The 25,867-nt window shown below is 38.2% G+C and overlaps 1 protein-coding gene across 2 annotated transcripts in view; it reads right to left on the bottom strand.

Annotated features, from left to right (window-relative positions):
- robo3 (roundabout, axon guidance receptor, homolog 3 (Drosophila)) overlaps positions 1 to 25,867 on the bottom strand; it is a 79,061-nt gene that overhangs the window by 24,812 nt on the left and 28,382 nt on the right. The window contains exons 3-10 of one of the 2 annotated variants that reach the window (XM_060895814.1): positions 18,203 to 18,360; positions 17,569 to 17,689; positions 17,286 to 17,424; positions 15,815 to 15,942; positions 15,032 to 15,043; positions 6,936 to 7,060; positions 5,194 to 5,365; positions 1,993 to 2,198 (exon numbers count right to left, since the gene is read on the bottom strand). In XM_060895814.1, the coding sequence (XP_060751797.1) occupies positions 1,993 to 2,198; positions 5,194 to 5,365; positions 6,936 to 7,060; positions 15,032 to 15,043; positions 15,815 to 15,942; positions 17,286 to 17,424; positions 17,569 to 17,689; positions 18,203 to 18,360 (1,061 nt within the window). The remainder of the gene's footprint in view (positions 1 to 1,992; positions 2,199 to 5,193; positions 5,366 to 6,935; positions 7,061 to 15,031; positions 15,044 to 15,814; positions 15,943 to 17,285; positions 17,425 to 17,568; positions 17,690 to 18,202; positions 18,361 to 25,867) is intronic. The other variant, XM_060895815.1, reaches the window with a different exon arrangement.

Here is a 25,867-nt window from a genome sequence, read left to right as displayed (position 1 = left end):
AACCTAAATATCAATTAAATGGCAAATATCAGTAAAATCTAGCTATATATCAAAAGAACAGGCTAAATATCAGTGCAATGTAGGGAAGTACCAGTACAACAACTGAGCAAACTATCAGTACAACAACTGAGCAAACTATCAATAAAGTCTTGTTAGATAATGATTAGATCTAGCTAAATATCAGTCTTATCTAAATAAGCAACAGTAGAATCTAACTAGATATCAGAAAAACTGGCTAAACATCAGTTAAACATAGGTATACATCAGTATAATCTAGCTAAATAGCAATGAAATCTATCTAAAAAGGTAATTTCAAGCTAAATATCCTTAAAGTATAGCTCAGGGGTCGGCAACCTGCGGCTCCAGAGCCGCAAGTGGCTCTTTCATCCCTCTGCTGCGGCTCCCTGTAGATTTGGAAAATAAATATTTAATTTAAATGTATTTTATTTTAGTTAGTTAGTTTTTTAAAAATGAAATTCTAAGCTTATGCTCTTGTAACATTAAAATAAACCGTGTTTAATTTTTTTGGCAATCAAAATATGCTTCATAACTGCCGACTTGCCAAATCCAACACACAGAAACAGACGCAGTTTTGGTTTGCTGCAGCCGGCAAGTTTTGATGTCATGAATACGAAGAGGACTCAATTAGACATTGAACATTTTATTCGAAAGTAACCTTCAACCCAGCATCTTTTTTGTTAAGGTTAGTTCAAACTGTTCAAAATATTTTTGTTTGCTTGCAGAAATAAAATTTCGTTTACTCGGTAGCAGTTCACTGATTTCATAAATGCAACACACTACAGTTTTTTCTATACTTTCCATAAAGGTAAAAAAACGATATATGCAGTGTTATCTTCATTTTAGATGTCAAATGGGTTTTGTGGCTCCCTGTGTTTTTTTTTTTTTCTGTGGGAAACGGGTCCAAATGGCTCTTTGAGTGTTTAAGGTTGCCGACCCCTGGTTTAGCTAGATATAAGTAGAATATAGCTAACTAAGTAAAATCGAAATAAATATCAGTAATGTATAGCTAGATATAAAAAAAACAGGCTAAATATCAGTAGATTGTAGATAAATATCAGTATAGTCTAGCTAACTATCAATACAATCTAAAAAAAAGTTAAATCTTGCTAAATATTAGTTAGATGTAGATATAGATATATATCAGTAATATCTAACTAGATATCAGGAAAACAGGCTAAATATCAATGAAATGGGCATGGAAAGATCAGTATTTAAACAAAAAAGGTCAAATCTAGCTAAAAATCATGAAATCAATTTTGTAGATAAATAAAAGTTACATAGATGATACTTTTTTCTATGATAAGATTTTATTTTCTCTATACATTTGTCTCTATCAAATTGTAAATTAAACTTTCTGTGGTTTACATGAGATACAAATATACAACATACCACTACTGCAAATATTCTGTTTGTAGATAGCTGTTTGTAGATAAGCCCTCAAATATTTTACAGAAATCCAAAATGTAGTTGAATATAGTTATATATTTTCCATCGTCTAAGTAATAAAAGTATAATTAAAATCTGTGATCAACTTTTAAAGAAATCTGACAGCCCAAGTAGAGTAAAGTCAAAATCAGTCTTCTTATTGTTGTAGGTCTCTCTTGCTTGACAGGCTGGGTCAGCTGCAAACTACACTAGCTCTTTTTATGAAGCCCAGCTCTCCTGACCCCATCATAAATTGGAGTCGCAAGCACACCTGTTGTGCTGATGTTCTGTCTCGGTCCTTTCTGTTGCTTTCTGAGACAGACATGGCCATGTTTTACAGGCTGAAGTGCACAACAGATTTGCAGGTGAGCTGAACTGCAGACGTGAATTTTCAAACCCAGTGCAAGAGCATATGGTGACTGTCAGATAAGACAGTTAACTATGAAACCTAACATGCTGAATAGGTTCGATTTGAAATACCATATGCTAATGTCTCTAGGGTAATAATGTTTATAAAAAAACATGCATATTCACTTTGTAAAGTACCTGTAGGACTGTGATTTGTAAGCTGCCATTCTCCATCAAGCTGAAGCGCTCGTCATTTCCCAGGATTCTCTGACCATCTCGTTCCCACTGAATGCTGGGTAATGGGTTGCCCATTACATAACACTGCAGTTGGGCAGTGGCACCGGGAGCAAGCGTCTGATTGGCTGGGCCTTGACGGATGATAGGTGGGACCCGATCCGATGGAGCTAAATTCAAACGAATGAAAAAGTTAATTAGATATGAGACAAGAATGACATGGTATATATATTGAACACTGAGTGATGCTATAATCAACATTCATACTTTTACATTGACAGTTTATTATATATTTACAGCATTTGGCAGACAACCTTATCCAGAGTGACTTACATTTTACCTCATTTTAAACAGCTAAGCAATTGCGGGTTAAGGTCCTTGATCAGGGGCCCAGCATTGGCAGATTGGTAGACCTGGGATTCAATCTCACAACCTTCCATTCAATAGTCCAACACCTTAACCACTAAGCTACCATGTCCCCAAAATTAATCAGTGTGTCAGTAAGAAAGATGCATGTTTACTGACATAAGGAGCAATACCACAACACAACTGAATTCAGACAATTTGATGGGCACTATTAAGTTTAAAAGCACCATGCATCTGTTTTTCAAGCTACTGTATACTCTGGGTATGTGCAGAGTTAAGCAGAAGTCATTGGAGCAAGAAGAAGTGAAATGCAACCGCTAATGCACTTGTTTCACTTAAGTTGTCTACTCTTCAGTCACAACCTGAGAGTTGAAATAATGTAGCACTAAGCAGGACAGGAAAACCTTGTACTGCGCTTAAGTCCATTAAATCATTACTATAGATTTAAAACTGGGACAGTGAGATGGAGCTGGAAGAAACTGTGATCGTTAGCAGCAATCATCAATTTCCCTGTGCTATTAAATGGCAAGAAGCCAGATATATGCGCTAGCTCCATCTGCATAGTGCTGAGTTATAATGTATGTATCGGCTTTTAGGATGAATTATGAGTTTTGAAGCAGTGCTGCAGTGCATTACTTCATGACCTACGGCATTCTGCAGCCCATGTCAGCATGTCTTCACTGCAGTGCATCATGTATTTGTGTTATTTCCAAGCTTTAGTGAATAAATTATTCACGGCAAAAATGGTCCTTATGTTGACCCGGGGTTTTGATAAATAATTGACTTGTCAGTTACTTCAGCATTTAGCATTCTCTTTTTAGCAACAGCTGGGAAATGCTTTTCAAAGACATGGTTAAAACACACATATTCGCTTGAAGAAATGACGAGGTCATGTATGTGTTAAAAGCAACATAAACACCAGTTTGAGTTTTTGTCGTTTAAGAGATTCTGGGCAATTAAATTGAACACAGTTGTATAATGCTGACGTGTTGCTAATAAGGTAAATAGCCAGAAATTAAAGTTTCTGGGCTGAAAATGAGGGATTTAGACTTAAACAAAAGGAGGTGTTAAGATTTAAGATTTAAAATTTTGGTTACATTTTGTGAAGGTAAAGATTTTCTGTAGGAAATGTTTTTTCCTGGTTGTACATATTCGTATCACAAATGTACAACTAAAATCACTCTTCTTTTGAGGCTGATGTAGGAACTACAATGTAATAATGTTATACCCTATGTGGTGAAAACACTTTCAAAGCACTTTTGTACTTTAAAACAGTTTTGTATGTTGCTCTGAATAGGGAAGTCTTCCAAATGCCACAAATGTAAATGCAATGTAAATGTAATGAGCGTACATAGTTAGAATGGTATTTGGCACTTTGTCTATGTTTTGGAGTATCATTCAGAGCTCTTAAGAGTGTTCTTTCTTTGCTAGTTTAGTTACAAATTTCATGGACATAAATAAAGGAACCTGTGGTGAAGCACAAAATGATGTTAAGATTTTAAGTGCTCTTGCTGTCGCAGTGCTGATTCCTAGCATTCTTTAGTCAAAACATTAGGTATATTCCTCCTCAGGAAAAGCCATATTGCATTACTTATAATCTGGTTTGTGGATGTCTCTTACTTACAGTACGACACCAAGCTTCATCATAAATGTGATACTTCACCCACATACTATCTAAACATAACTGAGCGAAAAATTTTAATCATAACAAAAAACGCAAGTCCGGGTGAACGGATTTATAACTACAAACATGTACAAACATGTTTGTTTTATAACTACAAACACTATGCAACATGAATTAAACAACAAATGAAACAGGTATTAACTCATAGTATTATATTAGAAAAGTCATAAATGCTCACTCATAAAGTGTTCTTATGAAGGCGACAGATTTAATTGACCTTGAATTTTGTGTGTCTTTGTGAAAGTTAATCACATCATTACAAAATTGCATACAGGTTTTCAAAGAAACAGAATTTATCTGAATATAATCTAATCACTTTGTTTAATAACGTATTTGTTTTAACCAAAGCCCATTTTACAACGCCATCTCTCCGGGTTACTGCCTGCACAGATGATCGGAAAAATAGTCTAGTATTCATTTACTACTCATTGCACAGTAATAAACAAACAGCGCTCATTACTCATCGTTGGAAAAATATGATATTTTAAAACAGCTGGCTTTTTATTTTGAAATTCAATATAAAGAGAGATCTATAAGAGTGTTGCTCACATGGCACTGGGTGTGATTTGTATTAGCATTGACAGCTTCTCAGATGCCCACAGTTAGTCAGAGTCATTATTCTGGTTTACAAGGGGTCTGTTTGTGATGGTGTTGCAGCATGCAGAGATGTGCATGTGTCTGCATTAACACACACACACACACAAGTCCACACAAGATGCATAAACAGTTTATCGGTCATTGGGGAGCAGAAGGGAGTAGGCAAACGTTGTCGGGCTATTTGCATAGTGTGACGACGGCTTGTCCTTTTTGATTACGTCTCCCCTGCCTCCTGCTGCTCACTCCTTTGAGGATGTGGAATTTTTAATTTGGGAACTCTTTGAAGAGGTTTTAATGTATTTTCCGGGTGAAAATGAGCCACACCGGGTAAAGCTTGCTGTGATAAGGTCATGTACAAATAATACAATTACATCCATGCACCCGGAAGCTTAATGTTGTTAGGCTGATATTAAAATACCAGTCGTTTGTTATTGGCTCTGTGTTAGGGTGAAGGATGATGTATATGATGGTTACACAAATAAAATGAGCAGCCCAACTACACAGGGATGTTTACGCACCGTCTTCTACTTCCAGCAGGGCTTTGGTGAGGACACTCCCTGCAACGCTGATGGCTTGGCAGATATAATACCCAGAATCCTCACTGTGCACATTGCTAATGGTGAGCTCACCACTCAGTGACACTGAGAAGCGACCTGACTGTGCTGGAGGCTGGCTGGGGAACATCAGCATCTGAGAAAAAAATATTATAAAAATTCATGTGATAAAAACATTATAGAACCAAAGCAAATAAATACGTTAAAGATTTTTTTTAATTGTAGTCTGCTGTATTATTATAAATATTATACCACAATATTTCAATAGGTTTTCTATTCAGACTATAGGAATAAAATAATGATATACATAAACATGCACATTCAGTATGTGAATTATTATTAAGCTTTATAATGGCATCTTGAAAGGTATCAGTAAAATTCTAACCCCTAACCTTCACTGCTAACAATACAAACGATATTAAAGATCTCAAATCAAAATGGATGACTTAGATATCAAAGTCTTACCAACATGAGTTATGTATTCAATTCTATACCAAGAAGATGTAAGAAAATAGACAGAATACATAAAACAGGGCAGTCCATTTGCATTTGTAAAGAACATTATAACAATGAGTGTAATAGTTGTTGTTTGGATGTAAAATCCGAACGAGTATTAAGATTTATGTACACATTAAAGAACAATAGCAGGGCTAACTCATCTGGTGGTTAAGGGTTTATGTGTGTAGGGTGTCAAAGAGACAGAGAGACAGGGGTCATGCACAAAAGGTTGAGGATAAGAAGCCTTCTTCATGCAAAAGGAGGCAACACTGACAGCTGCTCCATTGTCTGAGCTGGCTAGGGGGAGGTGTGTGTGTGTGTGTGTGTGTGTGTGTGTGTGTGTGTGTGTGTGTGTGTGTGTGTGTGTGTGTGTTTGTGTGTGTGTATGTGTTCCATTTTTGGAGATTATTCACTGACCCCCTCATCCTGCCCTCTGGTTCTGACCAATGTCACTCTAAAGTTTCTTGATTTGTTGTCTATATCCGTTAACCGATTATGTGATTGTTCTCTATCTGTCTGTCTGTCTGTCTGTCTGTCTCTCTCTTTAAGCTTTGCATTCAAGAAAACATTAAACTTCTTCACCAACTCCAGAGTATACACTTTCTCCAAAAATTCCTGGCTCTAAACATTATAATTATACAACATATATCTTGTCAATATATCCAACTATATATAAAATATATAGACAATTTTTTTTGGGGTGTGGCTGACTAAAATAACTTCTGTCTTTGTCGCCTGTCTGTCTCTTTTCCTTAATCACTTTCTGTATTTCTCTCTTTATGAGCTCTGCTCTTGTAGTTAGGACCCATGCATTTTTTCCCAGTTTATGATTACGGCTTTGTCTTGTTTTAACAAGTCTGTCCCTGTTTTGACCTTAGCTTGAATTTCCGACTACGATTTGTCACAACAAACAAATAAATGCATCCAGCCTACTCACGTGCCTCACTTCCTTTCGTATATATGTACATATGCCTAGTTTAAGACCTGGCAGATGTGTTCATAGTAGCAGTAAACACTGTCTACATTTCTGTCTGCACTAACATTTAACTAAATGTCTGCATATAAAAGCACACAATACTCAATGATCCAAAGATATTTAAGAATTTAGAGGTAACACAAATAATGTAAAATATTTTACACTTCAGGCAAGACTGAAAGTTCTACTTTAAAGCTCTTAGAGAGCCTGATGAGCATCTGCCCTCTCTTACCTGGCTCCCTTCTTTTTGCCAGAACACTGCAGGTGGTGGGTTTCCCTTTGTGCCACACAGGAACGTCACGGTACGTCCCAGCGCTGAGATTTGATCCCGGGGACGAACCACAATCTGAGGAGGAACTGGAGACCAGCACAAGATAGCATTCTTTCTTTAAAAAGTTTTAGATATATCAAGCTCGGTTGGTGTTACATCTGCTGTAAAGTTTCAAGTGTGTGTCATGCAGTAAAGCCAGCATGAGTGATAATGAGCATGTATGCTTGGTTTCAGGGCCACCAGTGCATGATGAAGTATGTTCTGACTGAAAGCCTTATTTAGATTGTGAGATCAGCAGAAAGCAGCACTGACAACTAACCCAGAAAAATTTTCAGCCATAGCTGTATGTCAAGCCAGTTATACTGCTGGTTCAATATATGCATATGTAAACTCTATTTTGTCAATTACATTGATAAGAGAAACATATCTTAGAACATAATACATTGTTGGATCCCCACGGATGTGAATGTATTTGTTGCTGAAATATTGGCTGATTAAATTTCATGTGGGTTGAAGAGCACCATTTTGGAAGGGTTTTATTCTTCTACTGCCTCATACAGAATAAACGGCACAGAATACAATGAGCAATAATTCTCTATTGGAATTGTGTGGGCTTACACAGGACTAGCTCTCTGTTTGTGTGTTGTGTGTATGTGTGAATGCGTGTGTGATTGTGAGTGTGTGCGTGCGTGTGTGTGTGTGTGTGTGTGTGTGGGAGTGCCATAACAAGCCCTACACATCTAAGAGCCTGTGGGATTCAGGCCTGTGCAACTAAATAAGCAGCTCAGATCGGAAAAGTGTTTGTTGTGAGAGATCAAATTTCCAAGAGAAGATTTTTGTTTTGTCTCCTAATGGGGACTTGGAGTACAAAAACATTGATAAAGTCCCCAGAGATTTGGGCCCAGAACAACTAAGAATGTCTTTATAATCTGGTTTGTTTATGTCTCTTACTTACGACACCAAGCTTCATCATAAATGTGATACTTCACCCACATACTATCTAAACATAACTGCATACATTTCTACATACAGACCTCACTCTGTTTCTTCCCTCTGTTTCTAGTTTAAGTCATTATAGAGGAAAGTAAATGAAGCAAATTAGAATGATATTTTTATCTGATCAAACAAGGTGAGTAATCTGTGTTTAATAGTCTGTTAAATAAAAGGAGAATTCTCATGTACTGTATTTGCTTTAACAAAGCTGTGAAAATACTTGCAAGCTGGCGCTGTGGAATGAGTATCTGCTAATCCGGTGTGACACTTCTAAGATATTTTTCAGCTTCTTCTGTTTATTAACATTTTTTTATAACAAGTCTGTTTTGTCTTAAACAGGGTTTAAAGTTGTAACTCATCATTTGTGACCATTGTCTGCCATTTTAAGGGCTGCCATGTCTACCATATTAAGAGCTGTCTTTCTCAATTGGCGTTTCTTTCCCGTGCACCTGAAGGTTTGCTCCCTAAAATACTCCCAAAATGCACCACAAATACCAAGGCACATAAATGTTTAATGTGTTCTCTTCCTGGAAATGCTGTCATATTTTATAAAGCCTCTCAGCTAAAAAAAAAAAAAAAAAAAGTGGACAATCTCTCCATCAACCTCTACAAATTTAGGGACCTTGTAGAGATTTGTAACTTTGTCACTGTATATACAGTTTGTTTGAGTCTATCAACTTTTAAGTGTTTACTGATTTAAAAATAAATCCTCTAGCTTGCCTACAATCCTACTTGAGGTACCAGTGACGATTCTGTAATTATGCACTGTGAATCTAACAAGTTTCATGTTCCAAGTTTACGGTCATGTGCATGGAGAATGCTTTAAGCATCTTATATACGATAAAGTTTTTACCAGTGCACCACAGACAGAATGGAAATCGGCTTGTTGGAAATTTTCGATCAGTATAAACAAATGAAATATTTTATCTCTATTTTATCTCTGTAAGTGTGATATAAAATGAGTCAAGACACTGTTGGCTTTCAGCGTGAGATGTTTGTTTTTACTGTTGGGATAACCTTACACAGAATTTTAGTGGTTGAATATAACACCTACAAATGTTACATGGTTATAAACAAGCACTTGGGGTATCTCAACGAGCACACAACGGTTTGATAGCACCATTTACGCTGAAGATATAAAGATTTGTGTAGAAAATAACAAACCTTTGTATCTACTTTCATGTAAGCCGTTATTCACCACTGTGGAGTGTGACACGGCAAAGACACTCAATGCTGAACATGGACACAAATTCCGTTCACAGTCTGCAGTCCAAAAGTGTCATAGTGGGAGTCTGTCAGAGTCTGATGTCATATATATATATATACATATATATATATATATATATATATATATATATATATATATATATACGTATATATACCGTATATATACCGATGTAGAGAGCTTACTGAGATGCAGCCATAGTTACACCTCATACCTAAATGAATTACACTGTATCTACTACATCAAGCAATATACAGACATATTTATTGTTAAACCTATAACAGTTGACAGGTTTGAGAAGGTAAATATATCACTCATCCCAGCTAAATTGCAAATTGCTGCTTACCAAAGACAAACATTGAAGGTTGGATGGTTTATGCACTCTTTGTTGCTTGAAATCACAGAGATCAAAAATTCTGACTTCTAAGTTATAGGATAGGATACAGATAGTTAGGAGAGGATACATATGATTACTTCAGTCAGTAAGTTTATGAATACAGGATTTGCCAGAAAAATTCAGAATCTACAAAAATATGCAACATGACTTCTCTTGCATGTCAATCTCTTTTTCTCTCCTGCTGTGCTTTCTGCTTGTCCTCGGTTTGAGTGTGATCAATGCCTCTTGCTGGTGGATGTTAATCTGAGGCTTTATCTTGCCTGCAGCCGTCTGTAAAGATGCCTTCCCTGCTGAACTATGCCCTGCGTGGGCACAAGCCCCCACGCTAGCACACTTCCTGTGTGATCTCCTTCTGGACGTGCTTTTTGCCGACGGTTGAAGGAGGGGCATATTGATTAAACCCAGATCTATCACTCTTTAGCACACGCTTGAGGAGGGGTGATGCTACCATTTCTAACCTTCAATGGTTAATTGATTTCTTCTTCGCAAATCGTTTCTCTCTTTCACACACGTCCAGAGCAAATTGCCAGCCCTGACGCCTTGTGTTAAGTCGCAGTGAGGCAAAATGTCCTCTTTAGCTTTATGTCACAAATTTATTTTAGGGCAATCCATCAGGTTAGTGTGCTTTGAAACATCAACACCTTCTCTGTAAATGCATCTAACAAGCACTTTGCCATTGTTAACTCCATCTCTCATGTCCTCTCTCTCTGTCTTTCTGCCTCTATCATGCTCTCTCTCTTTCTCTCTCTCAGTCAACAGCTGCCTCGTTGGCCGCACAGTAAATAAACAATCAGAGCAAGAGCAGGGTGCTGCCAAAGCACAGCTTGCAAGCGTGAAGCTTTCTGGAAAGGATGGAAATCCAACAGTGAGGTGGGATACAGAGGTCAGGAGGTTAGCAGAGAGGTCAGAAACACAACACATCCTTCCTCTCTATAAGTCTTCACCCAACTCTAAAGGAGCTTAACGCAAACAGAGCAAGTAATGATTTCAATTTCCTGAGTTTTCAATAGCCATCTCTACACCTGTGTGTATTGATCCCATCATCCACTCTCAGCAAGGCTGATGCAACCAAAACAAACATTTATGAAATGCTTAATGGTAAGAGATTAGGTCATTTATGTAACAGGAAACATTGTTCATTTCCATATACAAGTAGCCTCTTTAAAAATCATCTTTATCTAAGAGCACCCTCTTCAAAAATATGTATTTATTTAAGAGCCCTCTTTAGATGGGCTAAAAATAAAAAAACAGTAGGTATTGTCAGTAGTATTAGTGCTCCAGTCTACCAGTGGAATGGGTCGACCTTCTGTGTTTTTACCTCTGTATGAGGACACAAATTTCTTGACGAGAACCGGCCTTAACTTTAAAGATGGAAAGATTTGTGTGAAAAAACTAACTGGAATTCATATTTCTATGAATATATCGCCCCTAATAGGCTATGTAAAAACAAATTTAACTACCGATTGTTAAACCCTTGAGTGTCTACTTACAGTTGAGTCATTAACCACCACTGTGGAGTATGACATGACAAAGAAATTCACTGCTGAACACAACAAAGAGGAACAAATTCCTTTTTTTGGCCTCTGGTAAAAAGAGTTACAATAAGAAAATAAAGTTTTTTCCTGGATTCTACTTGCTATATGCAGGAGATTTATTATATGTTGTTACTGTTCAAACGAGCAGAGGGTGAAAGAGTGAGAAAGCATTTCCAAAAATATTGCAAATGATCCTACTGTATTTTTTTTTAATACTATATGGAAAATACAATGATCCAATCAGCCAATCGTGTGGTAGCAACGCAATACAGAAAATCATACAAATACAGGTCAAGAGCTTTAGTTAATGTTCACATCAAACAATGATCTCAGAGATCTCAGTGACTTTGATCACGGCTAATTTGTTGGTGTTAGACTGCCTAGAGTGAGCATTTTTAAAAAAATGCTGATCTTCTGTGATTCTCACACATAGTTTCTAGAGTTTATACAGAATGGGGGCAAAAAAATTTCCAGTGACAGGCAGTTCTGTGAACAGAAATGCCTTGTTGATAAGAGAGATTTTAGAGAAGAATGGGCAGACTAGTTTGAGGAGACAGAAAGTGTATGGTAACGCAATGACGTTTTGCTAAAACGGTGAGCAGAAAAGAATCTCAGCTTTTACACAAAAAGATTGAGGAATGAGATGGATGGGCTGCAATATCATAAATCTACACCTCAGGTTTCACTCCTGTCAGCTGAGAACAGCAATCTGAAACTAAAGTGAGCAGAGAATAACAGAAACCTGTAATGTGAACAGTGATCTTATTTAATCACTATAACCAGAGCATCTCGAGCTAAGATTCCCGATGAAATTTGGAAAGCTGCTGAAGCACAACGTAAGCTAACAAATGTGTCTTGATGCTTTCATTTTCAGCATCAAACCGGCCAGTGTATCCAAACACCTCTGCTTTTACTTTTTTTTTTTTTAAAACACACATACTGTGTCTACACTTTCACATACACTCCCCCAGGGCTGATGAGAACTTAGCACTCTTAACACAAATAAACCAGCATGAAAAAATCCCTGATCATCCAGCCAAGACACAACACACTACTGCCTCCCCTCCCTGATACACACAAACACTCAGACACACAATCGCACACCTCAAAATCAACCAGATCACAAGCTGCATGTAACACACCACTGCCAGTGTGCTGAGTCAGAACCCCCAGTGGGATGATACTGACAGGCACTTGTCATGCTCCGACAGTTGCGCAGACAGACATGGTGGGAAGCCACGCTTCAGTAGGTGCAAATGTAATTAAAACTCCTACAGACAATTAACATGACCTATAGACTGTAACCACCATCACATGTGTTTAAAGGATTCGAGTTATCTACAGCAAAATCATGTAGAACACATACAGACCTTTTTTTCTCTCCAATCAGCCGTTTCAGCGTGGCTCTAACTGCACCACTTTCACAAGAAAAAAAGCAATACATATAAATGATACTGCATTGTAAAAGTGTCACTAGTTTTGCCCTGGCTAGGCCACAGTGACAGGCTTTTAAAATAGACCTTTATTGCAGATTCACTGCTTCCATAATGAGCTTAGGGGGCTGCGGGCCAATGCAGCAGGCTTAAAATCGGGAATAAACCGCTGTTACATGGGCTTATTTCATCTCTATTGTTCCCCAGCTTACACATGCTAATGAAGAGGCCAGTTAAGGAAATGAGCACACTGGATTATTTCACAGCCTGCCACTGAGTGCATGATGAAACAGATCCTTCATCTTTAGAGTAGGACAGAAACCCCTCGGTTTCCTCTGTTTTCACTCATTCTTTTTCCTCAAGTCCTCTTTAACCCCACCATCTAATTCATTCTGTCTAAACAAAAAGCTCACACCTATGAGAAGTGTAAAAGCGATATAAATTCACAAAACTAAAATCCAAAAGCCAAAGAGTTAGAACAAGCCTTAAAAACAAGGTCTGTGTTAGAACAGCATCAGGGTCCAACAGCAAGCCATCAGCTGAACAGGTCGAGAAGTACAACAACACACAGACAGAAAGGGACATCTACAAAAAACATCTACAATAAACATTTATTACAATGGATTAAATTATAAACCTATGAACTATTATAATCCCTCCTCATTTTCATTCTAGCTACAAAGCAAATCAAATTTGTGGATTTAATCTGTTTGAAATCACATTCTGTTTAAATGTTATATAATTAGGCAGAACTGATGAAGCCCCTGCAATAAGTGTTTAAGAAAAACATACATCACCATTACTAACTTTCATTAGACATTAAACTGACCTGAATAACCAAAAATGTTCCCAGGAGCTAAGCTGAAATTGCTCTTCTTATTGCGCATACAAGACACTAACAGAGATCCTGAAAGGAAGCGGTCTGTAATGGGATATGCAGAATGAACTACTTTACACAGATATTTTTACACAATTTTTCACAAATTTCCAAAGTTAGATCTTGACATAAATAGCATCCATGTTTGTCAGTCACCTAATCAGATACTTTTCACCTTTTCTTTGCACTGTAGAGAAGCCACAAGCTCTAAAAAGCATGCTGCTTGTTGACTTTATACTATTTCTGAAAAATGCTCAGGAGAAATGGTTCGAGCCAGACCTCACTGGCTTTTCTGCTGTGGCCTGTAACATTGTTCTGGGTTTGAGGGGAAAAATGCACTTCAGAGGTTTGAACTGTGTGGCTTTATAATATTCCACTTAACTCAGCTGTCGCAGTAGAACTCAGTATATTTAACTGAAGTCCTTTTCCTTTGACAACCTTTACATTCCTTGCGCTACAGAATGAACTTTTTTGCATCCCCATAATAACAATAAGCATGTCCTCGCTCATACTCCATCTCACATTCCAACATAAGTGCAGCAGCACAAAATATTAAGAAAAAAATGGTGTAAAGTTTAGCGTATAAGCCCTGATGTCTTCAAGTGATAATTCTAGAGGCTCCACTGTTTTATTCAGTGTGAACACAATCGTCATCTTTTCACATCCTGTATGTGTTTCCCTCTTTCTCTTCTCACTAACACTCTGTGCTCCTTCATAACGGAATGCTGAGGGTTGGAACTACTTTATGGCACATAACAAAATGTCATAAATCACTTAAGTGAAGGTCGGCCTCTAAAAACAGTTTACTACAGAAGAATTTTGGTGTAGTGCTACAACATCCTAGCTCCCCACCCCCTACCCCTCACCCCCCCATCGCAAAAAAACCCAGTATTAATAGGATTTATAACAGAACTACTTAAATGTTTAGTATTCCAAATAAGCTTGATCCATAAGATCCTACTCATGATCCACAAAAAGAAAAAAAAAAGCTTCTATTCATCTTCAAACAGAATTCATTCACCCTGTGTAGGCTTCTTTTTCACTATGTTGTATGTTCCTACTAACACACGTTTGCAAGACATGATACTAAAACATGGATCTACTTTGATGACATTTGTTAATAATGGCATACACATCTAATAACACTTAAAATAAACTGGTCATTTTTTGAAATTAATTAAAAAAAAATTATATGAAAATATGTGAAAATGACTATTTTTTGACAGATGTTAAGAGCTTAAAAATTTAAATGCGAAGAGTTTTGCCTTAATACGTCGTACATGTTCTGAAATTGTTTCTGACAGCACTAATCAGTAGTCCTGTTCCTTGCACTGAGGGTACTAAAATAGCAATCAACTAAAGTTTCTCATGGTAAATAAACAGTGATATATGTTAGAATGTTGTCACCATGTTAAAACCACTGGCTTGAGTATGTGAGGGGGAAAAAAATAGACATTTCTAGATTCATATCATGCACTGGGCGCGTCTGAATCCCAAAGGTCACGGCCCTGTCACATGCAATCACAATGGCTTCCTTTTCCCACATGCAGACACACACACACACACATGCGGTATGATGAGATGGAATGGTACTTACGAGATGGGCCCACTAAAATGGAGAATGGAAAGAAAAAAAATGAAAGAAAATGAGATGGATGATATGAACCTGTGTGTATGTGTGTTTGTGTGTGTGAGAGAGAGAGAGTGAAAGAGAGAGACTGGTGACTTTACAGCTTTGCTCAAGAGGCTTTAAAATCTACAGTATCTAGATAGTTGAATGAATTTTATCTTTTATACATAGAGCATTAAGTACTAACTCAATACTGAACAAAATATGTCATACTGGATATACTGTACTCTTCACTGCAAACTGAATTAATGAACTGAATTACAAGAAAAAGCAGTGACAGCTAAAATACAGTGAACCATTAGTGCCATTAGTATTACAACCACAACTGGCATGCTCGTACAGCTGACGATGAAATCTTCTGCTCTTCTGCTCTTCGAGTCTTCTGTTGCTGCACCTTTTCACTTATGTGTGCGGATTTCTTAATGAAACAGCATTCCCAAATCTACAGTCATGTTTCATGGTGCAAGATGTGCCTCCAGCTGAACAGAGCTCCTTTAATTGTGTCTGGCAGCCCTAAATAAATGAGCGTTGCTGGAGCGGTTTGCCCTTTTTAATGAGCACAGTGCAAAGGAAGCAAGTGCACTTGTGCTGCAGCTGATTGGATTAAATCTGAAATGAAGTTACGTGTTGATGAAATGGTCACATCGCTTTAGACCTAGTGTGCATTAGCATGAGTGGGAGTATACAAAGTGTGTTTGTGTGTGTGTGTATGTGTGTGTTTGTGTGTGTGAGTGTGTGTGTGTGGCTTACCATGGACCTGCAGTGTTCCTGATGCTTCTGCTTTTCCAACACTGTTTTCAGACATACAAGTGTAGGTTCCTTCATCCTCAGCTCTCACCTGCATCAACCGTAGACTGTTATCACTCCGGATCTCAAATCTGAGAGAGAGAGAGAGAGAGAGAGAGAGAGAGAGAGAGAGAAAGACACCCTTATATATTCAGTGAAATGTTCGATTTAGTCATTATGGCATATTTCAGATATTATTGTTAACGTTTATGCACAATATCTCTTCTTTCTAATTTAGAAATTTTACTAAATAAAACCTTTACTGTGGAGGTGCTACATTAATACTACATAATGAATGACTATACCAAAGAACAGCAGATTTTTATTCAGAAGATGTTGATTTATTATAACAGCGGCTCTATCAATAGTACTGACTGCATCTCAAAATACAAATCGTCGCTGTCGGGCGGAAACCTCGTATGTCCAACTTTGGTCAATTTCATATTTTTTCACATATCGATGCTATTGGTCAGTCCCCACGTGGGTCTGTTATTTTTACAAGTTATTAACCAATCTAAAGTCTTGAAAATAGCTTGAGCGCAAATCTCATAACTCCATTGGACACTTCATCTGTCCACCTCTTGCTTCGCGGCATATTTCTCCTTAATAAGAGTCGCAACGAATCAACACGTCTTCTGAGGTAAATGTCTTCAAAACACTGGGCTCAAAGAAAAAAAATTCTTGACCCCTCCTAGTTCTGGTGCTCGTCTGAGGACAGGAATTTAGCGCAAGACAATCCACTGCAACATGGACTAAACCCTGTGCACTGCAGATAAGGTACGGCGTTTTTTTTTCATTTCCTGAAAAATAACGGTTTTGGAGATATGAGGATTCCGCCCGACAGCGACGATATGAATCTTAATGCATTCATTCTAATACCATATTACAGAATAGCACTAGCATTATTATCATTAGTGTAGTAACAACTCCTATATAACAAAGAAAAACATCACTGACATGTTGGAAATGTTCATGAGGAGATGTTTATTGAACTTTTATGGAAGGAGTCTCCAGTGTCAGCTGTTTGCAAATGATTCATAACATTAAATGTAATTCCTTATTTATCCTTTATCCAAATGTGTTCCTAGGCTTTAGTAAAGTACTACACGATATTGTTAACAATAGTGTTTAAAATAAAGTGTTACAATTGTTTTTATGTGTTTAAAAACAGTTCAGGTATTTCATCTCCTTAACAGAAAGTCAAGTGTTTATAAAAGTGGGCAGATCACACATAAAAGTGGGCAGATTCACACATCTTTTAAACTCATTGATGCTTGTTATTTATTCCTGTTAAGCTGTATGTGAAATCTAATTAATCAGTGCTTCAGCTCTTAAAACTGTACTGAGCTGTGAGAGGAGCCAACAACAGCACAAGTTAAACAGCAGTAATTCATTGGTGAAAAAGGTTTTATATGTGTGAATATTAGGGGCTCACCTGCCCCGGGGCAGCTCCCCCTCCTCCCTTCGCCAGCGGATAGTGGGCGCTGGATCTCCCTGAACCTCGCACTGAAAGTCTACAGTGTCATCGGTCAGGACCACCTGATTGATCGGTCTCCGCACAAACATGGGTCTCTCTGGATGACAAATGACATTGAAAGACAAACAAAAAATGACCTTAAAAGCAGTGAAGCAAGAGAAACAGAGAAACAGTGTGTGAGAAACTGAGAGAGAAAAAGTAAGAGAGAGAGCGAGACAGCGAGAGAGATCTGTAAACTTACCAAACACTACTAGCTCAGCTGGATCGCTGTCCTTTTCTCCGACCATGTTGGTTCCTACACACACGTACATCCCTGCATCACTCTTGCGGGTGTTCGAGATCATTAGCTTGCCTCCTCGGATCTGTGGAGCCACAAAGCAATGCTCAGTCCTGCTGATCTATGGTCAGTTGTACTACTCGAATGACATCAAAATAATTTACTCTCCTACAGTAGCATTTTTATATCAGTATTCTAATGGCCAATAATGCAAAATTCTATTTTTTCCCTGTGCAGAGATGCAAAAAAAATGGTCCTACATTCATACAGCAGCACAGTGCACTACTGTCAATAGAGCAAGTTTATTATGCCTGTATAAAGACTAACACAGCTCTTTATGTGATGAAATGCCTAAATCTGAGCGAGCTACCATTAATGCATTCGAAATGCACTGCCAAACCCCATTTAGATAAAGCTGCCAGCATGCGGGTTTATGTGCTAGGCGTATCCGTGTGGGTCTTTACAACAGAGAACAGAAACAGGCGGAAGAGCAATAACGCATTCACATTTGATACGGTCATGGGATGAGTGGAGTGGATGAAAGGGCTTCGAGGGAGGAAAAAAACGGACGAGGAGGATGTTAGAAAATCAGACTTACAGTGATCCTCTCGTCTTTGTCATTGACTTTTACGTTATTCCTTTTCCAGGAGATGGTGGGCTCAGGATGACCGCGTGGGGGAATACACTCCATTACGGCCGGCTCTCCTGCAGCTACAACCACATCGCTCGGGGTCTGTCGGAAATCGTCCCGCAAAACTGCAAGACAGAGAGAGGCATGGAGTTGGAGAGAGTTAAAGAGGGCAATATCAAGTTCTCGGTGAATATTAAAATCAAAACAAGAGGAAATTGTTCGGAAATAAAATAAGAGTGAATGGTTTACAACACAATGTACAGACATAATAATAACTTATCTCTTATAAACATGAGATTGAATGAAAACAGCCACATCGGCAAATATAAAGGGGTGTGCAAACTTATTCAGTCAAGTATTTTTTTTAGTACGTTCCATTGCATCATTATTTATTTATTCTGCCTTATTGAGCTGTTCTACACAATATTTATCTTTACTCTGTCCTTCACATTCTGGACATTTGTGTTTGTGTGACTGATTATGTAGCTGGTCCTTTTCTCCCTCTCTCTCTCTCTCTCTCTCTCTCTCTATCCCACATTTCTTTTTTGCTGTTTCTTTATTCCTGGCCCCATGAATTACATAGTTCCTTTTCACACCAAAACAAATAGGAACTATTTATTTTATTTCCTAAGCACAAACATCCTGAATGCTGGTATAAGCACAAATGCATAGCTAACCCAAATCATTTTGCAGAAACCGCAGATTCACATGCACACACACACACACACACACACACTAAACAATATTAATATGACTAGCTGAAATCCCTTCGATCGGCCTAAGCGCATCTTCAGGGCAGATGCCATCACCTAGGCTCTCAATCAGCATTTCAATTCGATTGCTATTTATCAGATTCTTCAGCAGCTCCTATTCCATCCCTTTAATCTGAGCCATGCTATCTCTCCATTCCTGCTCTCCCTTCAATCGCTATTTTGGCCTGCATATTTTCCATCAGCCCATGCCCCTAAGCTAGCAAGGATTGCGAGCGGATAGACTTTCTGTAGGGGAGTGGGTTTTTTCGATATTGTACTGGACTTGGTCCAAAATAACACATCACTGGCTTCACTTCAAACAAAGAAGCCACTATATAGACACACACACACACACTGTTGCATTTTATATGGCACCAGTAGCTTATGTGCAATAATTATGCACAATTATTTGAAACCGCTGCCTTGCATTAAGAAAACTACATTCACTTGAATCTCAAGTCTAATCCAAACCTAAATGCAGCACTTACTTCCACTAATAAAGTCAGGATTAAAATGTGTGACCATTACACGCCAACAATAAATGCCTCAGGATGAGACCGGTCTTATTAAAGCTGTTGTTCTTTAGAATGCTGCAATTCAGTTTCAGTGAAAAAGTAACTCCATACATTTTCTTACGCTTTTGAAACAAACATGTTTGGCAAAGTCTAGTCCTAGTGTTTCCCTTAATAAAGAAGAATAGTATGAATACTACTACAGCAAACTATAGTCTTTCACAAATGACTCACAAAAATTAATCTCACTTAAATCTGTATTTATAAATAATTACTCAAAAATATATCACGATCCTCGAACTAATTCATTTATCTTAATATAATAACTAGAGATTCTAACTGTTGCTAAAAAAAGATATACAAATTGTGTGCAATATCTGCAGAGTGATAATATGACTAATATGTAAAATCAAACAATCTATGAATTGTTATTGTAAAGTGCAGACAACATGAATTTAGAGTAATTGATTATTAGAAAAAAAACAGGTAATGATCTAATCCACAAAATATGCAGAGCTGGAAAACAAAGAATCTGAGAAAAAGGGAAACAAGAAAACAAGGCTTGGACTTAATGACCAGAACACATGATAAGACTTTGCAACTAGATAACGACACAAAAGGAATTAAATAGACAGATGAATCGTGGCTGAACTGAGAACAGACGAGTTCAATCGAGCAACTTCTCAATCAGAGACATGGGGTGAAAATAAGACTCAAAAACAAAACATGAAAGCAACTCTTCTTGTGCTTTGAGCTCTACCTCATGCATACTCGGGGCATTACATTAAAGTGTCTTTGTATAAAATATAATATATCATCATCATCATCATCATCATCATCATCATCATCATCATGGGCACAGTGGCTTAGAGGTTAGCATGTTTGCCCACACCTCTGGGTTGGGGGTTTGATTCCTGCCTTCACCTTTTGTGTGTGTGTGTGTGTGTGTGTGTGTGTGTGTGTTTGTGCATGTCTGTATGTAGTTTGCATGCTCTCCCTGAGCTTTGAGAGTGTCCTCCAACTACTCTGATTTCCTCCCCCAGTCCAAACACATGTATTGTAGGCTGATTGGCATCTCTTAATTGTGTGTGTGTGTGTGTGTGTGTGTGTGTGTGTGTGTGCGCACGCAAGTGTGCACTTTGACAGATTGGCACCCTGCCCATGATGTCCCCTGCCTTGCGCCCCGAATCCCCTGGGATAATCTCCAGTCTCCCTGTGGCCCAGTGTAGGATAAGTGGTACAGAAAATGGATGGATATCATCATATTGCCCAGTTCTAATTAGGCTTTCATTGTAAGCTTTTAATTCTTCTCTCAGTTCGGGGAGATATTTTGAAATTAGTGTTTATGGTAACGATTCCTGCACTACTGCTGTGGTTTATAGAAAATTGGACAAAAATCACTGCCATATTCCATTTCACATGTGAACGTCCTGTTCACATTAACCAAGCAACAGCAGTTGGTGCTCATGATGATTAAAATGATTGTCAAAATGAAAACCGCATCAGGGTCAGTCAGGTTGAGTTTATCTCTCAAAGTAGCAGCACTCAGCGTAGGAGTGAAAAGCAGCCTGGGTCAGTAGTGCTTCTTTCTACTGAGTGGACCTGCCTTATACACAGGATGAACACTCTTTCTACAGACACACACAAAACTAATCGAAAATGAGAGACTGGTCTTATTCATATCTCTCTCTAGTAAGTATGATGCTTTACAAACATCGGTGATAAATCAGCACACCCTGTAGTCTCAATTTGAAGAATAATGATCAAACTGCACCGAGTTCAAATGTGTAATGTATAATAAGAAATAAATGAATAAAGCTTGGGGTAGTGTCTGTGTTTTGAATTTGCTAAAATGGCTTTCATTCAGGTTCACTGGTTCCTCTCCTCCAGCCAGAAACATGCTAGTCGGTGGATTAGCTACTGCGGATTGCACACATAACAACACACAGTCTGTGTCCATGCTTGTGAAAAAACATCCGACTGAAATTAAACTGTGTTTATTACAAACTAACCCTACTATTTTTTCACAAGGTTATCTACTTATCCCAAAGCTCTTAAAGACTTTATTAAAAAGATCACAAAAGTTTACAAAACTTGCTAACGTGCTACATGTACTAGCAGTCTGAGAGTGGCAGAACAGGTTGTATGTAATTGCCTAAATTACAGAGCTGCATAAATGTTATGCAAATGGATAAAAAAACACAACTTACAGCATATGTAGTGTTTAAGTGATCGGGAGAAGTACAGGTTTAAAAACAAAGACCTTATGTCCTGACACATGCTCATTGTACTGAGAATCCATCACGGACAGGATAATTAGTCGTATAGTGGCAGCCATTAATAGGTTGTAAAGATTCTGTGTCTGACTACTATTCTGTGCGTAATTGAAATAAATGGGCACCTATGCAACGTGTGTGTGTGAGAGTGTGATTGCATTAGTGTGAGTGTGTGTGTGGGTGTGGGTGTGTATGTGCCCACTTCTAGGGAGAATGTATTGTCATTAGGCCTGAATCACAAAGCTAATTTCGCTACAATGTCACCCCGGTAGAGCGAGAGAGAGATAAATGAAGCGTCTTTTCTTGCTGGTATGTGTCTGTGAGTGACTGCATTCTAATGAAGAAGCTGCATAAAAGAAAGTATGGATTTTAATGCTAACCCTTGGGGCGTCCCCTCTTTTCATGTCTGATGGATAAGAGTTAGGCTCTGCTACATTTCCTCCATCACTTTAAATGTCAGAAAAGCATAGCGTCGCTGCCGGTATGAATATACATAAGTGGTCCAGAGCACAAAAGGCCTCGTGGGTGATAGATGACAGTCTTGGCTTGAGAAATGTGACTGTAATTCCAATGTCATCTGATAACAAATTTTCTCTACCTTAAAAAGACACCCTCAGAGCCTGGCAGAATGCATTAATCCTGAAATTTGCAACACAGTATACTGTAACTTTTCAAGGCAAACACGTTCAACTTGCACTTTTCTGCTGTCTAGCAAAATCATAAAGAATGAAATGAATGGTATGAAGCAATGTCTATAGAATGGAAGAATATCAAACAAGAATCATTGGTAAATCATTCACAGGAGTATAACATAACACAGGTCATAATAACACCTTCCGGTGTTTATAGCACATTATAATCACACCCTGTAGTGTCACCCAAAAGAAGATGAGGTTCCCTTTTGAGTCTGGTTCCAAGGTTTCTTCCTCTTCCATCTAATGGAGTTTTTCCTTGTCAAAGTCACTTCACTCAACTCAAGCTTACTTATTAGGGATAAATACAAACAAATTTAAATATAAGTTTAATATTAATCTTGAATTTTTGTATAATACTAATCTTTATATACTGTATATAATCTGTTTTTGTACTATATTTCATATGTTATGTAAAGCTGCTTGGAGACAATATCCATTGTTAAAAGTGCTATACAAATAAAATTGTATTGAATTGAATTGAATTGAGTATACACAATAATCTCGTATTTTTGTATAAAATTTGCATACATTGATGGAATGTGACTGAAATGCATAACATCAACACAATAGTTTTTGCACATCCAAAATGATTCAATTGTGTATTAACAAAGCTCTGAATAAAATAACTCAGACCCACAACACTGTGTGTTTTGCAACACTGTGTTTTGCAACAGACATATTACCACTGCACTATTCTACCATGCTTGCTTCAGTTGTCAACACCGTCAACATCTTCAACTGGTTTACGTAAATACTATGTGATTACACTTACTCTACATCATCCAATCTAGTAATTACAAACTTAAATGAAATGAAGTTTACTATATGCAAAGAAATCATTTTTTGCTAATCAGAATTTTTTTTTGGAAACTATATGTAAATTTTTTTCATAAATTTTACTGACCACATGTCCCTTTTTTCAGTGTGTATAAAGATGACTCAGCAAATTGAACCTTAACTTACAGGCTTCAATTACAAACAAATGTAATAAAACTTATTAAACATGTTCCTTATTAATGACAAAGAAAGAAAACATATTCATTCATTCATTCATCTTCTACCGCTTATCCGAACTACTCTCAGGTCACGGGGAGCCTGTGCCTATCTCAGGCGTCATCGGGCATCAAGGCAGGATACACCCTGGACGGTGTGCCAACCCATCGCAGGGCACACACACACACACACTCTCATTCACTCACGCAATCACACACTACGGACAATTTTCCAGAGATGCCAATCAACCTACCATGCGTGTCTTTGGACCGGGGGAGGAAACCGGAGTACCCGGAGGAAACCCCCGAGGCACGGGGAGAACATGCAAACTCCACACACACAAGGTGGAGGCGGGAATCGAACCCCGACCCTGGAGGTGTGAGGCGAACGTGCTAACCACTAAGCCACCGTGCCCCCCAGAAAACATATTCAAATCCATAAATTAAGACGAAGACTGTCAGACAAAAATTCTGTCGACAGTGCAGTGGTTGAGCTGCATTATTAGAAAATTTAGTGCATACAGTGTTTAAGAGGCACTCTTTCATCATTTGTTTAATTCTTTTTTTGTATTTGTTTCTAGCTACAGAGTGATGCGGACTAAGTGTGGACTGGAACTGAATGCTAGTGTAATTTAAGTGTAAAATACAGGTGTTTTATCAGCATAGGCACATGAGGAAAGAGAAAATCAATGTTACTGAAACTTTTGTAAATCTAAAAAGTTTCAGTAACATTCATTCATTTTTTAGCTTTGCCTAAACAAAATTTACACATGACTTCATAATAAGATTAATAAATGAGGCCCATCGCTTGGGCATCAACCTATTAGAGCGCACTGCAGGATTTCAGGAGAGGGCAAAAAAATTCTACAACATGCTTTGAGACTTCATTACAATAAATGATATACTCCATAATCAGTGCATTATATAGGAAAGAGTTCAGGTTTCAAACATACGGATAGACATGTTGTCCCCTACTTCAATTTCATGTTAATACCCAATGAAACATAATACATCAGCTGGACTTGCCAGAGAGAAGAGATGTTGGATCTGCTAATGATTAAAACTGTAAACTAAGCCTCTTCATGGATTTTGGTCTTGAGTACTGTTACGGACAATAGACGGTGGGATTTTTCTGAACTGGGTCTGGGACGGGTCAGTCCCATCTGCCTTCACCAACACACACAAACACACACACTCCCTGGAGCTTGATTAGGCTATGCCAATTACCCATAAAGCCCTGGGGGAGCAGGATTAAGTTTGTGACCCTCACCCTTCGAGTGCCAGCCTCGAGGGAACTGCCCTCTCTTTCACTGTCTATCTGTCTGTCTCTCTGGCTCTCTGTCCACAATAGAGGCAGTGTAATCCTATCCGTGAGCACTGCGGTCCACTTCAATTACCCCTCCTCCATCAGGCGTGGCTGCATTCTGATGGGCATCGCTAATAAATCCCTCGACTTGCAACCTTTCCCCTCTCGCAAAATCAATTCCTCATCCCCAAACCTTCATTCATTTTTAAGTTGGAGCCTCGGCAGTGCGAGAAACGTCTAAAGCCTCGTCGTCGAGGCCCATTGCATTAACCTAGCTGCTCTGCCTGTATCATAATGAGTCTATTTGTCTGACTGAGTCAGGGGCAGAAGAAAAGATTTCTAAAAATCAATATGGAGGAGTGCAGACAGGCACATGTGAAGACTTCTTTAGCAATGTGCCGCTATGGACGGTTTGCATTTCAGAGATCTCCCTTAAGGCGTGCTCTCTCAGCCAAAGATCAGACCTGAGGTGTGTGCTCTCTGCCCTCTGTCTAAAACCCTAACGAGCTTACTATAATAGCTTTGTGATAACATTTGACGGTGTGAGGTCTTATCGTGTGAGCTAAAACTCGGATTAAAAAACTAAACAACTGTCCGTCTGGTATATTTATCTTTTAATTAAACAGTTTAGGATGTATGATCAAGCAGAGTGCCGATTGTGTCTCTCTTCCAGTGGGAAAACATGTCAAACTCATGAATAAATATATCCAAGAAGAAAGGTGATGATGAATTGCTCTGTTGCTCAGAAAAGAGGTTTATGTTTCACCTCCTGTTGCTGGCATTTGAGCAGGTCTTCTGTCAATCTGTCCTTTTCCATCTCAAGCTTGTATGACTCAAACCACCATACACAGACACAACCGAGAGGCAGAATATATAACCGTATATTAAGGCAGATGATATATACAAAATTTGTATCTAAACGAATGCTTTATTTGCTAAATTCTAGTCAGGAAACTGGTAAAGCGCGTCATGGATCATCAAGAGTGTAGCTTCATCTCACTGCTCTGCTCGATATTAAATATCTTCAGCATTCCTTTGTGGTGAGAATTGACTTTGGAGCGCACATAGAGCTGAGTCATCAACAATAATTGTCTGACAT

Source organism: Tachysurus vachellii, chromosome 20 (genome assembly GCF_030014155.1).
Source record: "Tachysurus vachellii isolate PV-2020 chromosome 20, HZAU_Pvac_v1, whole genome shotgun sequence".
Lineage (NCBI taxonomy): Eukaryota > Metazoa > Chordata > Actinopteri > Siluriformes > Bagridae > Tachysurus > Tachysurus vachellii.
This window is presented reverse-complemented; position numbering and strand designations above follow the sequence as displayed.